General features: G+C 39.9%; 1 protein-coding gene across 8 annotated transcripts in view; it reads left to right on the top strand.

Moving 5' to 3' along the window:
* dlg3 (discs, large homolog 3 (Drosophila)) overlaps positions 1-17,079 on the top strand; it is a 118,347-nt gene that overhangs the window by 66,955 nt on the left and 34,313 nt on the right. For 3 of the 8 annotated variants that reach the window (XM_084718931.1, XM_084718927.1, XM_084718929.1), the window contains 8 exons: positions 2,278-2,331; positions 2,837-2,887; positions 6,896-7,020; positions 7,405-7,574; positions 8,688-8,824; positions 10,602-10,746; positions 12,478-12,640; positions 13,463-13,588. In XM_084718931.1, the coding sequence (XP_084575057.1) occupies positions 2,278-2,331; positions 2,837-2,887; positions 6,896-7,020; positions 7,405-7,574; positions 8,688-8,824; positions 10,602-10,746; positions 12,478-12,640; positions 13,463-13,588 (971 nt within the window). The remainder of the gene's footprint in view (positions 1-2,277; positions 2,332-2,836; positions 2,888-6,895; positions 7,021-7,404; positions 7,575-8,687; positions 8,825-10,601; positions 10,747-12,477; positions 12,641-13,462; positions 13,589-17,079) is intronic. The other 5 variants (XM_084718934.1, XM_084718935.1, XM_084718928.1 and 2 more) reach the window with 4 other exon arrangements.

Raw genomic sequence — 17,079 nt, forward strand, 5'->3', positions numbered from 1 at the left:
TACCAATGATGCTAATTAAGTGAGCAAACATGCACAATAGCAGCACCCTGACTCTGTTTGACCTGAATGGAACTGAACCTTAATTAATGTCACTGGTAACTCATGTGTTTACTGTATTTCATATTAATATGGCTGCTGTGAAAAAGGTGTATTATGTTTTTTAGTTGAGAACTGAACTATTAAATAGCAGAATAAAGATCAGAATATTTTAGTCTAAAAATTCTGAATTCTTAGCAAACATCAAACAACCATCATCAATTGATCTGGTGATTACTTAAAAATGAAAATGGTTTAGAGAAAAAAACAGTCAGCCAACAGTGAAAATACGCAACAGCAAAAATAGTTGAAAGTTAATTTTGAGTTGAGTAAATAATTGATCTGCAAATTGTTTCCGCCCTATCTGCCAAAATAAAAACTTGATTCCAGATTAAACAGATTATACATCAGGCTTCAAGAACGGCCTGGTTTTATTGAAAGAATTATTTTACCATTACCATTTCTGATACCCTTAAAGTGATACCGATGATGATAGAGTACTTTATTGGATGCTTTTTTTTCTATTTAATTTGATATCGATCATGTGATGGAAAGACTCCTGAAATAATCCTTCCTCATTCTGTACAATAATGTTTATTAGATGCTACTGCTGTTTAGTGTAGCCATACTTTTGAACATTTTGGTGTCATCTTGGCACACTGAGCTGCCATGTCCTTTAAATGCACCACATCTGACTTCATCACACCACAGACTGTATGGACGGCAGCTGCTGTGGTAGTGGGACAATCACAGGACAGTCTTCAAAATGAAACATCTCTTGGAGACAAAAAAGCTACTCTCACTGAGTATATAAGCTTCCTGCTTATCAGACTTTGTCACACTTATGATCAAACAATGCACATTCATCACAGTTGTGATGATTGGCTGCAAGCAAAACCATGCAAATAGTGATTTTTTTTTTCTAGGTCGGGGTACGAAAAGGATCGAATACAGGTATCATTTGACCAGAGAAGTTTCAATACTACTTAGATATTTGTGTTTGTTACTTTGGTTGTTTGGTATCAAGTGTCGATACCCAGTCCTTACTGCAACTAAAGATCATTTTTATTAATTGATTAACCAGTTCAATCTAAATATCAGAAAATACTGAAAAATTCCTGTTTACATTTTCCAGAGATTTTCCAGATAGAACATCTTTAAAATATTTTTTTTGTTCAACCAAAACAAAGAAACAAAGAGCAAAGGTATTCAATTTGTCATGATATTCATGAGGAAAAAAGCCTTATATTTGATTTAGGAATGTTTGGTAGTTTTGGTTGATCCATGGCTAAAACAATCAAGGGATTATCAAAATTGTTGTCAGTCATATAATCGATTAATCAACTATTAATTTCAGCATTACACACATAAAATAACCCTAATCCCTTAAATTCTAGAATAAAAAAGATCATTTAGACTAGAGCAGTATAGCTTAAAATTTTATTTAACACAATTTAAAAAAAAATTGCATTGTCGGCACTAATTTCCTCACACCGCGCTGTTTCTGTTGTTCTGTCGCATATCGATGGTGCAGCTGAACAACACACCTGTTAAATGATTGGCTGTTTGAGTGTCACTCGTACCACGATTGGCTGTTTATGAGTCAGGGCGTATTTGCTACTGCGCCGTCTTGGTGGTTTACGTTTATTGCATTTAAGTGAAACTATTGAACATTTTATTGAACAATTTTCTTATTTTTATTGATGAAGAGTCTGTTGTCGATTCACTGTTGTTTCACTGCCCAGGCCTAATTTAGACCTTTCCATTAGTATTCATGCATGTAGCCTGTCATGTTAACTAAATGGCTACTGAACCATAAAATCCTGCATATTGCTGCATGTGATACTACATGGTGTTTGTTATTTCAGCGTGTGAAATGAAAGTGGGAGAGGAGGGGCTGATGCGGGATAAACGTATTGTCCCAACGGCTGGAACACAAGCCGGTTTGTTTTATGAGGTGACCACAGGACGTCTGGCTGTGGCAGTTAATAAGCAGCGGTCTCTCTGCCCCATTCCTCATTCTCAGTCCTCACACCTTTCCAACACCTCCCCCCAACATACACACACACACACACACACACACACACACACACACACACATTCTCAGCCCCAAGGAGATTCACTGACTGTTCCCATGGCATCCGTTCACTTTGCTCCCAAGTGATAGTGTGTGTACCGCATTACGTCTGTGTGCTGCCAGCCTCACACACTGAGATAATGTGTATCTCTTCATATTCACAGGCCAACCCTCCCCCCATCATCGTCAACGCAGACTCACTAGATGCGGGCCCTTATGTAAGTATCTGTTCTCTCTCTCTCTCTCTCTCTCTCTCTGTACAGTATACATCTCTCGCATTCACACTCCCTCTGTGTCGGTGCATGAGCGTGTGTGTGTGTGTGTGTGTGTGTGGATGAAAAGGCCGCCTCCTGGTAGCGACATGCTGTTTGCCATGTGGGCCGACATCCATTATCCCATTGACCCTGCCTGTTTGTGGGGAATGTGCATTCTGCAGTTGCACATTTAGTGCCACAGTGTATTTTTGAGAAATAAAGACCCTTTTGATTGCAGCAAATCGGAAATTCATGGTGGTATTTTTAGTTAGTAAAACAATCTGGTGAATGTATCTTCTGTATATTTTGTCAATAATCCTATTCGCCACGGTTCTCTGTGTTCAGTCTGTACATAGGTCTACTGTGTATTATGTTCCCAAGGATTTAGCTGAAACATTTGCATGCTTCTTTTTTTCTTACTGTATTTTTTTAAAGGTGTATCTAACTATAATTTCTTTTGTCCTGACAGGTAAATGGCAGTGATGGGATGTATAAATATGAAGAGATCATCTTAGAGAGGGTAAGCTTTGCCCATTTTTTCTCACAGTTTAAACATATAAAAGAGAAATCAGTTACTGTAATTTATCATCAAATGAGAGATTAAGGAAACATGAGTTGAAATACTGACTTCTCTGACAACAAGGTTATACCCACAGTGTCCTCCTTTTACATTTCTCTTCTGGGCTGGAAAATAACCGTTTTTGTTTTCTTGTTTCATGTTAATTAAAGTTAAAAGTAATGCAGAATGTTTGCTGAATGAGTAAGTGTCTGCATATGAGCTGTAAGAAATTATTAATATCTTTAGAAGTATTAGATGTTTATAACTGTTATATGAATGGGGTCTGGTCAGCAGTGGGCTTTTGTTTCCAGGATAATAGGCTGAACTTTACATTGACAGGCAATTGACAGTTTGATCATCAACTGATCAGCTGATCAACTTACAGTGGAGGAACTTCTGTTGTTTGTTATTGTCAGTTTACAGTGTAGCACGTGTGTTGCACTCATGTGCTCATGCAGCCTGCCTGAGCTTCTTCACATCTGGGGAGGAGAGGTCGAGGGGATATAACTCGCTTCAGCCAAAGATCATGTGTCAGCTAGGGATTCAACCTATTTAACATACAGTCCAGGGCTTCAACTTGCTATTTGAACTGCAGTGCTCATTTCTGGATGTGCAATTGTTACATATTGCTCCTTTACTGTATTTTCTGCATGATGGATGGATTTCTCCCCACTAGGTGGTAGTAAGCAGCTCAGTCTTCACTCATTGAGCTCAAAGAACATAAAAGCAGAGAAAAATCTTCATTTCTGTAAATGCTTGAGAATCATATGTGATGCTGTGAAGTTATAGCCGTTACATCACCGCTGTAAGAATGTCTTATGGTGTATCATGTGAGTATGAGCACAGAATAAACGCCAGCGAGGCATAGCTTTTTACATAATCCTGATGCACATGTCATCAGCAGACGCCAGAAATGTAAAGTGCTCTCCTGTTCAATTGTTCAGCAGGCACCGCTGCACTTGTCAGCGCCGGTTCAGCTTGTAGTGGCAGAGCTATACGTCTCTGCTCTCATTATTCCACCCACATATAGATGCACCTCCGAACCCACGATAGATGCACAGTATCTCTTTGCCCCTTCCACTCTAAGTGGCATTTCTTCATGCAGGAAGCTTAAATAAGCTATGCGAAGTCACACTTTAAAAGGTCTGTGGGTGTGTAACATTTGGTGGTGAGGCCCAGTGTACTCCTCTTGGCTCCAGAGCAGCACACTGGGAGGCCTCAGCCTCCCTCTGTCCTAATTTGTTTCGACTGTTGCTCATTAATTATAGAAAATAATAAAGTGAGGTCTTTTCTCAGCTGTCTTGTTTGCTGCCTGTCTCTGTGGCCACGGCTGTCAGATGCAGCAGCGCGCCCGGACCCGCTGGATCCAAATGGGTCCTCTTGTCAGTTCAGGGCCAGAGAAGATGGGAGGTGGTGGTGTCTGTCCCCTGCAGAGAGTGAGAAGCTCTGTATCATGCAATAGAAATGACGCTTCTCATCTCATCTTTACTTTAGATCAGTGCTTTTCAACCTTCTTTGCGCCAGTGCCCCCTTATCCATTAGCCAGGTCTCTTACCGCCCCCTATCAAATAAAATGTAGGCGTATTGTCCTCCCTGAATATTAATGTTGATTAGTATTCTGTATTATATCATTAAAAATAACCAAATAGCAAATAACAGCCAAATAACAGATCTTATTTAAGGTGGCTACAGGAGCTTTTATATTTTGTGATTTTGGAGGACTCTGTGTTCAAAAGCAGTAGTGTTTCAACCATGATAACCACAAAATAGAGCATCAATTTTTTTATCTAAATAAAAATCTCCTGCTTCTTTTTAACTCGATAACATACTACTGATTATACAAATGTAAACACAGGCTTGTTTCATTTCATTTCAAGGAGAATCTGACCCTGTGGCAGGCATTAAGAATAACTATACAGAAATAACTGATCTTCTCACTGATGGTCTTGTTAACTCATGTAGGTCATATGAGGCATCGGTAATAAATTCTGTTTTATAACCTCTTAAAAACTCCTTGTAGTAGCTTAAACTGGAAAGTTTCTGTATAATTATTATCACTTCACAGTGAGCAAAAAAAAAGCCATGTGAATAGAAATTATATTTGTAAGTGTTAAACAAATGCAACAGTTACAAATTTGACTTTTGAGCTTTAATTAGATCTCAGTTTTGATCACAAAGATCAGCCAATCAGAAATACCAAACAAAACTATTTTTTATTAATTGCTAGTGGAAAACAAGAGCAGTCTATCAAGGAAAGCGTCTGAGGCTACTGGGGAAAAAAAGCAAAAGGATACGTAGGCTATCCTATTAAGACTACCAAAAAACTGTACTCAAGTAAAAATATCGTTACTTTGAAAAAACAAGTACTCAAGTAGAAGTAAACTTTGGCATCAAAACAACTACTTGAGATACAGTGCAAAAGTATTTGCTAAAAAAATGACTGGCGAATAATTTAAGAAATTAAACTGGCAAATTACTGTAAGTCTTTTATTTGATGCAGATATGAGTGGAATTATTTCAACCACAGATGGTACATTCTTTGTTCATCGTCTCCTATATCATAATTTGGCAAATAAATCAGGAAATTGTGTGCATGTGCATAATAATCTGTATCTTTTATGTCGAAAAGTAAATAGAGTGTCAACAGGACATGTCACAGTGTTCTTCAAGGAGAAATCTGTAATCTATTTATCATGAAGTGACCATGATAAATTATCAGAGATTAAGGAAACATGCTTGAGTTGAAATACTCGCTTCTCTGACAACAACACTACAGCCACAGTGTCCCCCTTTGAAATTTATATTACGGGGCAAAATAACTGTTTTAGCTTCCCTTTTTCACACTAATTTGAGTTTAAATTAATGTTGAATGTTCACCGAATGAGTAAGTATCTGTTTATGAGTTGTAACAAATCATTAATAATCTTTTCGAGGAATAGATGATTCTCACTATTAAACTTAGCAATTTGTAAACAAAGTCTAGCAGGCAGTGACTGAACTGTAACTCCAGAGTGCATTTTCAAATCAATGTGCTTTCGTTTTCAGGTCTTAGTTTTTCATCAACAAACAACTGGCAGATACAAACAGCGGATCAACTTATAGTGTAGGACTGGTTGTCGTTTGTTATTGTAAATTTACACAGTTGGGCTCATCTTGCACTCCTGCAGCCTGTCTGAGCTTCTTCGGGTCTGGAGAGGAGGGGACGGGGTTACACGACTCACTTCAACCATAGATCGTATTTATTAAATAGGCAACAACCTATAACCTATTTAATATACAGTCTTTGGCTTCAACTCACTATTTGGACTTTTGTGCTCATTTTTGGACGTGCAATTGCCACATATTGATCCTTTGATGATTTCAGTAAAATGACTTTTTTTGAATGTTGCCGACCACATTATTTTGCAAGTAGGCATAGTTTCAAGTTTCAGTTTGTCTTGTCCTGAATCTTTGGTGTAAACTCACCACAAACACCCCCCAAGAACACCTTAACGCCCCCCCCCCCTTTCAAAAGTATTGCTCGCAGTGCCCCCCGACAATCTCTGAATGCCCCCCCTGGGGTTGGCACCACCTCTGTTGATAAACGCTGCTTTACATCATAAATCCACTTTTCCGTGGACACATGGGGCATTTCTAACACTGACGCCTCACTGTGGCTTTGACGGAATAAGCGTGACATTTTGAATGAAGTGCCCTCCTCTAATGGAATACATGCCATTATCATTCGTCACATGCAAGGACACACACGCACACACGTGTCCACAAAAATGGACATCAGAAATGCCTGGAGAAATCCCCAGAGCAGTTTGCATGGATCACGTGTTCCTCTGAGATACCAATACACTTAAGAGCCATATTGTACTGACCTTGAGCTCACATTGGGTCCATCACTTACATCCAAGTGTATGTGTGTTGTTGTTGTTTATTGTACCCTAGTGAAAATGCCAATCATAACCTGTGTGTGTGCAGGGGAACTCTGGCCTGGGCTTCAGCATCGCTGGAGGAATAGACAATCCCCACATTCCTGATGATCCGGGGATCTTCATCACCAAGATCATCCCAGGAGGAGCAGCTGCTATGGATGGGAGGCTGGGGTAAGTTCCCGTCTTCCTCCTCCTCCTCCTCACCTTGTTCCTTCCTTAGGTTCTCTGCACTCTTCGTCCTTTCTCTACTCTCTTCTTTAATGCTCACCACCATCACTGTGTGTCCCGCCAGGCAGTTCTGTGTGGGAGGCAGAGTTTCTACAGCCCTATGCCCCCAGGCTCTGTGTGTTTCCTCAAAGTTATGATTCACTGGAAAAAACCAAAGCCTGAAACATGCAAAAATCATGATATGGAGTGCTTTTTTATGTGCTGTGGAGGTTTCTTAGTACATGCAAGGGTCTCTCCCCGCCTTTGTGTAGTGAATTAATTCCATCTGTTATGTGTTGACTGACATGGCAGCCTGGGTGATGTGTATTAAAACCTTTCCCTCCACAGGGTGAATGACTGTGTGCTGCGTGTGAACGACGTGGATGTGTCTGAGGTGGTTCACAGCCGGGCGGTGGAGGCCCTGAAGGAGGCGGGGCCAGTGGTGCGGCTGCTGGTCCGACGGAGGCAGGCCCCACCTGAGACGATTCTGGAGGTCAACCTGCTGAAAGGGCCCAAAGGTATGGACACATCCCACTTATCACACACTAAAACAAAAATATATGAGCTCATTGTCGTGCAAACTTAATGAAGATAATTGCACTCATGCTGATTTACTATTGTATAATTTGTAGATTTATTAAGGACACGTTTATAGATAGGTGTGAGGTTTTTCAGGTGAAATGCACATTAAAATAGGAAATACAGACAAAGACAGAGGGGGGCACTAGAATGGAAGCTGTGCCTTGTATTGCTGTGGACATTGTCAGAAACAAAAGGTGTTTTAGCCACTTAAAAAAGGTCCACCCAAGAACCCAGGAAATCAGTATTTTCATCTCTTTACTTTGTAGCCTTTTCTGATGAGAAGCTGCCGTTATATAAACCAAATATCTCTATCTCAAAATCAATCAGACTCCATTGACTAAATCAGTAATTTTACCTCACAGAACATGGGAGTTTTTGGTGTACTGCTGCCTCAATCTCTTAATTTGTTTGTATTATTGTGTAACTTTGCTGTTTTAAAAGAATAGTTTGGATTCATTCATAAGAACAAACTAACAGATCAAGGCAGCAGTAGACCAGCAACTCCTGTTTTCCATGAGATAAAAGTACTGATTTCATCTATGGAGTTTGGCTGGTTTGGAGAGAGTAATGTTTGGCTTATTTAACAGTGGTTTCCCATCAAAAAAGGCTGTCTGACTGCAAAGTGAAGCAATGAAATTATTCCAAATATAACTTGCACTTAAAGCGATACCAGTTTTTTTTAGGTGGACCTTTTTTATGTGGCTAAAATACATTTTGTTGCTGATCCTGTCAACAGCAGTTCATTGCTTAGCTCCCATGCAGACACGGGGTGCGCTGACTTCCATGTACTGTAGGTAATACACTGATTATGGAAAAGTACCTCAGACAACTCGACTTCAAATAATCCAATCTATCCCTTTAAAGACATTTTGTAGATGGGGTTAATTTATAGACAAAGACAGAACTTTTAATGCAACATTTAGCAAGAACTGAAATATTCAGGATAGGGGAGGCAGCATCTAACATGGTATATATCTAAAAATATGTCAGATCAGAGGTGATTCTATGTGCACATATTGACTATATGACTGTGTGTATTATTCGACCAGGGCTTGGATTCAGCATCGCCGGAGGCATCGGCAACCAACATATCCCAGGAGACAACAGCATCTATATTACCAAGATCATAGAAGGAGGAGCTGCCCAAAAAGATGGACGGCTGCAGACTGGAGACCGCCTGCTAGCTGTATGAGCCTCCTTCTGACTCAGTCACATATTGAGTGTACAAATCGAAATGAGCTCATTTTAGGTGTTAATGTAGTCCACTCGCGAGTTAAACAAAAATTCAGCAATAGTCGTTCGTGCTGATTAGAAACACCCATTGCACCATTTGGGCCATGACAATAAAAAGGCCCATCAGCTGGACATCAGAGTAAGAAATATTACATTTGTATAAGACTGCTAAAGAACATTATAATGTGGTGGATTTTAAACATAGCAATGGGTGAGGCAGGTAAAAAAGCAAAACTCATTAGAGGCCCATGAAACAAATTACACAGGAACACTGTGTCATAATGATGTTTTACTATTACAAATCCATCTACAGTTATTATTTACTCACCCTTTTTTGTTTTTCATGCTCTTTTTGTTTGTTTTATAGAATTTTTGCAGCTGTTTTCATAAGATAATTTTTGCAACACACTAAAAATAAATAAAAAGAACTAAACAAGTAAAATAAACACAATAATTAGATAATCCCAGTAGGAACTTGACAGTTGATTAAATATGAACAACAAGCTGAAAACCATTTAAAGGCATATTTTTTTGCTTCTAACATTTTCAAAAGTTATCTAGATACAAGAAGAGACCACAGACAGAAGGTTGGCAATCCTACTGTGTGGTGTAAACATGCAGACTGGATCATTTAAAACATAAATTTACAGTATAGTGTATCAACTGTACTGCTCAAGGTTTCTAGTTAGAGCAGGGGTTCCTAAACTCGTTCAGCTTGTGACCCAGAAGTGAAATTTGGTGTCTCTCGGCAACCCAAACAAGCCTGCCAGTCAAGGATGGAAAGTCTGTTGCAGCTTGCAGGAAAACATCAGCAAATACTGGGAAAAAATGTTAGCCTGCAACACGCTAGTCACCACCAACTGACAGACACACAAAGCAAACAGTTCAAATATTACGCAAGCAAACACATGACTGACTTACTTCTCCACTGTTAAGACGATGTTACTTAAAAGTCTCTTCTTTATACAGGAACAATTCTTTTGATTTGTCCCCTTCTGGTCAGATCAGCGTAGCAAAATAGATGCATTTTCATCTGACAGTTGGTGACCCAATAAAAATGGGTCCATGACAATTTTTTTTATTGTTCATTGGATTTTTCAGCAGGCCATAGTTAAACAAAAGAGCATACTGTACACATGTACATACAGTTTAAATAGTTTGTCACGGTTTAAGACATTATATAATGACATTTTAAAAAGGAGAGTCAAAGAATTAAGAGTCAGTAACATGTCCGTGGAGTATTCTGAGTTGCAGTCCTAAGTTTGGGAAACACTTAGTTGGAGTGATCAAAATCTAGACAGTTTGCAATAATACAAAATTTTAACCCACTGATGGTTCACATATACAGTGCTGTAAGTTATTTACACAGAACATGTCGCTTGACATTCACACAAAACTGCTAAAATATATGATGTTCAAAAACTTTTGACTGACAGTGTATTTCCAGAGAAACTGAAGAAATTCAGCTCATTTTTAGAACCTCTCTACCTACTGCTTTTGACCTGTGTTAACGCTGCACAGCACACCAACCTTTCACTCTGCTGTTGAAATGTACTGAAATCTCATAATACCTTCAAGCTATGATTCATTATTGTGTTGGCTGGTGTGATGGCTGCTGTGATGTCTGCTGTTGTCACAGTGCAGCGAAGACACGAGGTGTTCAGGTGTTGATACAGGGATCTTTTTTTCCTCCCCTCCTTCCTCTTCTCTCGAACAATCATCACATTCAGGTGAACAACATCGTGCTACAGGATGTGCGTCATGAGGAGGCAGTGGCCGCGCTGAAGAACACCTCTGATATGGTTTATCTGAAAGTGGCCAAGCCAGGACCGGTGCATCTCAACGACATGTACGCCCCTCCAGACTACTCCAGCAGTACGTATCTACCTCTTCTTGATACTCCAGTCAGAAACTACATTTTATATTCACTAATCCATAAGCAGCCAGCTCCACAACTAGAGCAGGTTTATTTATATGAAGTGTTTGATGTAAGTTAAAGGGTGATTTAGAAGTCAAGGTCCATGTTAGAGCATTTTGCACAGGGAATCAGCTTTTTATCTTTATCAGATGTTTCAGTGGGCCTGCATGATTTTCAGTGTTGGATCACTGTTCTCTCCCCAAAACTGCTATGCCCAGACACCCACATAGTGAATGTAGTGAAGGCTTGCACACACACACACACACACACACACACAATCCTACCCACAGCAACAACAAGCGCAGTTCTCTGCCTCCCACTGAGTGTGGACGGTTTCTCACATCCCACCTGCTCATGAGGGCCCACGATCTTGAGCTGCAGCATCTCAGATTTCCACACAACAATGATTTAGTATTAGAGGGGGCTACTGAGGGCTTTTTGTACATTTGAAATGTTTGCAGTTGTCGGGGTTTAAACGAGCCCGTAATGCAGACTTAACCCCGCTCTGACAGTATAACCCGTGGTCAGATGATCTGGATTTGAAAGGCTTGTTTTATCATGCTCAGCTGCCTCCATCAAGAATGTTAATTCAGAGAAAAAAGAGGTGTTTTTTACACTTGTGATCTGTCTTTTTAAGAACCTTTTTAGAAAACTGTTTTCCTCCTAGGTAATAAGAGGATTGACAGACAACATCAGGTGTAGATTACAGAAACATCTCTGTTATTAGTCAGGGCTAGTTGCCTATTAAAGATTAGCACAAACATAGAACAGAGACAAGAGATGATTTTATGTGTATAAATAGCCTCGCCAATTTCCTAAATGTCATTTTGGTTCCTCAGAGGGAAGTTCTGGTTTCATACAACCTGGGTCTTATTTTTGTAGTTTTGGCCACAATTCCTATTGCTAATAATATCGTTGTTCTCACTGAGTTAATTGCTAAGATTTGGAACATGGAGAAGACATTGCTAAAAAAGAAGTTAGATGGGGTAAGAAACAAGCAGTTTTAAACAAACACGCAGAATGGGCAAACTTGTTTGGGAGAAGGGAATGAAAGGAAATGTTAAAATCATTAGCCAACCTGTCTACAGTTTACAAGCCGACTTCTCTGATTCGTGGCAAAAACCGTCAGGGCTGTCTGCCACAAAGCCTTTTTAACACTAGTCATAGCCAGATAATTTGGCTAAACTGTGTCATCTGACAATCATTTTATCTGACTTGGCTTTATCACTGTCACTGCATTCTCACATCTTAGCAACTACTTTGGTATATAGCAATAACGTCTAAAACTCTGAAAATGAGAACTGAGTTGTTAGAAAACTAATTTCCTTTACCTGCAATAAGGTACTTTAACAAGACCCATGCTAGCAGCAGCCCTGTGAAGTTGTACTAAGGCAGTGCTTTGAGCTAAATGCTAATGTCGGCATGCTAACATGCTCACATCTACAGTGCTTGCAACATATTGATGTCATAGTGTTTACCATGTTTACCATCAAGTTTTATTGTAACATTTTCTAATAAGCAGTAAACACACTGATGCTAATGGAAATGGAAATGGAAACAAACAAAACCTATGCATCAGATTTTTTTTTTTTTTTGCGTTTCCATTTTTTTTGCGTAGGGACGTTGCCATTCTTATGCAGTGTTCTTGTTGTGCCTGTGTTGTAATCATTCTTTCTTTCCCCCTACTGGCCTGGCCCTCCCTCCAGCCTTCCCCACCATGGTGGACAACCACGTCAGCCACAACTACATGGGGGCAATGGAGCCTAAGCCAGTGTACCCGCCGCCCCAGGTCACCCCGTCCAGGTACTCGCCAGTTCCCCGCCACATGCTGGGGGAGGAAGACTTCACGAGGTAGGTTACAGACCGGCTCCTTCATGACAGATTTTCCCCTGGTACATTACACTCATACAGCCTCTATGATGTGATAATCAGAGCCCATACACTAGACTGTTTGTGGATATCGGGGCCTTGTATGTTTTTGCCGTTGCAGTATTAAGTGAAGGAACATTGCTGTGGAGCCAAATTATATAAAATTGAATAACTTAAAATTTGTTTTGTATGGGTTTCTCTTTGTTCCTCGCAGCCTCCATTTTGTTGCTTTTTTTTAAAGATGTTGTCATGGCGTGGTTTACTTTAATGATACATGTGCGGACAGCAATTTAAATTGATCTTATAAAGCAAAACAACGCTTTGTTTACAATTTTTCAGCTTATCAGGGCCCTGGTGGTGTTTACTGTATTATAGCCTGACAGTGTGTGTGTGTGTGGTGGCTGTGTGCTGACCAAATACTTTGCAGAGAGGCCGCTTGTCACTTCTCGTACTTGTTATGACTGTATTTTAACCTTTGACCTCCTATCCAAGTACTGGATCAGAAGTAGCATTCATAGAGGCTTGATTGGAGTGTCCCACAAGGCCTTGAGTCATCTTAACCCACAGCTCTGGGGAGGAGGCTGTATTCCCCCTGTGTGTGTATGCGTGACTGCATGCAGGCGTTTATGCGTGTTGCGTGGCGTGAATGTGTTACCGGATGAGTGTTCGTTATGTGGCCCCTGTAATGTCCTTGTACAAGCTGTCTACATGACTTGTATGTGCATTTGTCGCATCTTTGTTGGTATGTGTGCTTTCTTTGTGTCCTACACTTGTCCCATTCACTGTGATTCCTGTACCCCACAGCAGGGCTGAACCTATTTACAGTGTCATCCACAAACCTGGGGACAGCAAGGTGCCCCAGGCCCTCTACAGAGGCTTCTGTCCTTCCCCTGCTCCCTTGTGCCAAGGTCCTCTCCCCTTCTCTGGCAGGTACTAACCTAGTCCATCACGCCTTGCTTAGCTAACCCTCCTCTGTGTAGCTCAGCATCTGGATCTGGCATCAGACAGGAGTAGGGACAGAGAGGGACAGAGGCCACCTGCCTCAGCTGTGGTGTGTTGCGCCACATTTGTGCACAAATTACACAGGCAGAAGAAGTAGACTGAACGACAAGAGGAGAGGTAGATGAAGTGGAGGGAGGGGGTGGCGGGTTGAAACTACATGTTGATAGATTTCTTAATTCCAAGCAGACCTTTCTTTTATCCTTCTGTCTCTATGTTTGCATGTAAATGTTTCCCCACCTCATGGCTACTGAACTGCTTTGTATGTTGTCGCTTTAAGTATGTTGCCGCTTTTTATGTTTATATACTCAGAAGGGATGTTAATCATTAATCAATTCATCATTCTTAAGAATCTAACCAATTAAAAATGTATTAAACAGCAATGTGTGTTTTGTGCACCATTTCTCTGGAGCTCACAGGTTTACTCACGATTTTTTTTGTCTGCAATGTTAGTCTAGTCTAGTCTCCCATTTGACATTTACTTTTAAAGGGATGCCCAGATTGATCAGCCTGCAGAATGCTACCTGACGTTATAAAGTAATAGTATGTGATTGGGAGATGGGAATTCATGGTGCATTTCAGTTAAACTGGAAATTCAGAATTTCTAAGTTCCAAGCTATAATAATTAGTAATTTTCATAAACTTCCTTTTATATTTTTTTATGTGTATATATGTTGGATATTAATTACAAACTAGTCTGTACTTCCTTTTGTAAATCAGTTGCAAAGTGCTACATATTGTAATTAACTCATCCTTCTTTCTTAAAATACATAGTCATCATTTCTAAGGCACTTTTAAATCATAACGCAAGAATGGTAGAAGAATCAGTGGTCAAGACTGTTAGACGTTGTTGTTAATTTGGCCCAACCCTAGTATTAATGTTATATTTATTAGCAAGTTTGTACAGTTGTACAGACACAGTACTGTCCCACTTACATCTGTGGACATGTTGCTGTGGTGTTTGTGTGTGCAAAATACATATGATGTATGTAATATGCGTGATCAAGCACAACAAGGCTTTTCATGGCAGTGTTTGCCATTGTTTTCTGACATGTTCTACTGGAACAAATCCAAAACACTAGTCACACAGTCGTGTTGAAGATGATGGCACTCCCGACTTTAAAATAGCAAAACTATATCAAAACATCCATCTTAAAAACTCTCACACAACTCACACAGTATAATCCAAGTCTTGTTTTTCTGGCCGTACGCTCAATACTTCCAAAAAACATTGCCAGTGAAATCTGGCAGCGAGCCCTGAAGTTATAATGCTGCCATACCAGCTGCTATAACAAAACACAGAAACGATTGTATGGCTCGTAGACATTCAGCAATCAGGATCATCAGCAAAAAAAGAAAAAAAAAAGTTATCTGGGCATTCCTAACTGGTTAAACAAATTGCTCAAAATCTGCACTATTTGAATCATATGCTACTTCATCTTTCATAATTTCACATGAATTTTGCTGAAAAACTAAATACTATAACAGGATATTGACTGTAGAGCTGAAATGTTTTTTTTTAAGACATTAGCTTATTATTTCTTGCCCTTTGTGTGTTGTGTTTTGTTTGTTATTTGCTCTACTTTTCATATTTTAAAAGGTCCACCCCCACAGTCATTATATGTCCATCAATTTCCTACTAATCTGCTCACATCTATGAATCTAAAAACAATAGGGCTCTGTTTATCGCCGTTTAAAATGGAGTCGTACCTGCTCTTCACAAACACATCTCCGCAGGAGTGCAGCCGAAAGGGCTTCACGCTCCCACAAGCTGCTCAATTCCATCTGTCAGGAGGCATCGATAAAACTCAGCCTCCATCTCGGGCCAAGCTACTTTCACTGGTGGTTACTGCCGAAGACAATAATATGCGTGATATTTATGGCAATGTGTTGTTTTTTTTCACTGTTTGGCGTTACCAAATGTGCAAAAGGCCTCCTGTTTGATTTTGTTTCATTTAGTTATTACATTATATCCACAGTCTTGTCTGTTGTGCATCATGTCATGGATGGATGCCCTGATGCTTCTGTGTGTGTGAACCATTGCTTTTATGTAATGTGTTTGTGTACCATATATGCCACGCACTGCCACTATGTGTTTTCTTGTGAGTGTGTGTGTGTGTGTGTGTGTATTCGTCTGTGAGAGAGAGAGAGAAAAGAACAGATTCCGGTCGTGCCGTTTGGCTCTAACTAAAGCCAGGTTGTGGTGTTAAAAAGCAAAGACAGCACAGGAGGATGGGAGGGCGACTGCAGCCGCCCAACCAACACAAACATTCTGCTCTGCAGCGTTGGAATGTTTCGCCTGCTGGTCTACGTATGTAAATATAAACACTGAGCGTTGCTGTTACCATAAATGTAATGCAGGGAGTAAGAGCCTGATCTGGTACGGGCCAGCAGACCAGTAGCAGCAGACAGTCCTGCAGCTGTCATGATTCATCTGCACACTGGGAAAAAAAACCAGGCCATGCACTCAGGTCTTACCCCTCTCGTCACCCATGCTGCCAGCACCAATCACGCACACGTACTGTACACTGACACCACCGCTCATTATGTGCTGACACATACGAGCACACACGCAGATTAGGGCTGGGCAATATATATAGATATTTTTTGATAACGTGATATTGTCTTAGATTTTGGATATTGTTATATCGTTAAAGCAAACTGCAACACTAAACTGCTCTAGATATCATTTGTCTTTTCCCACTTAGTCAATATATCCACATTACTGATTCATGATCAAAAATCTCATTGTGTTAGAAGCCTATTTTGCAATAACAATACTTTCTAGTAGGTAGTTTAATCTACAGCTGTGCATCGCATCATACTGTCATGATCATCACGTCTTTGCACTATTTGAGAATTAATAATAATAGTTAGTTATTTAAGAGAAATTATTTATATATCCAGTAGAACTGCAACTATTTGCAACTATTTTGATAACTGATAAATCATTTCAGTCATTTTTCAAAAAAAAAAAAAAAAAATACTTCTAACTTCTTAAAGGGACAGGTAACCCCAGAATCAAAAATGTACATTTTTCATCCTACCTGTAGTTCTATTTATCCACCAAGATTTGGACAATTTGAAGATGTCACTTTGGCCTTTGGGCAATTGTAATGAGCATTTGTCACTTACTATAAAGACTAAATTATAAATCAGTTCATTGTGAAAATAATCAGCAGATTAATCGATAATCAGAGCAATCATTAGTTGCAGCCTGAATATTGAGATATTTATCATATATTGGTGGAAACCCTAAAATATAGGCTATATTAGAGGGATTACAACACATGCCGCAGACATATTGCCCAGCCCTACGCTCATAGACACGCTTTAAGTGCAATGCACAGTTATGATACAGGGGTATACCTGTGGGTATATATCCTGCACACAGACAACTATTAAATCAGCAGCGCAAATGA

This window comes from Lutjanus erythropterus, chromosome 5 (assembly GCF_056507025.1).
Source record: "Lutjanus erythropterus isolate fLutEry1 chromosome 5, fLutEry1.hap2, whole genome shotgun sequence".
Taxonomy (NCBI): Eukaryota; Metazoa; Chordata; class Actinopteri; order Lutjaniformes; family Lutjanidae; genus Lutjanus; species Lutjanus erythropterus.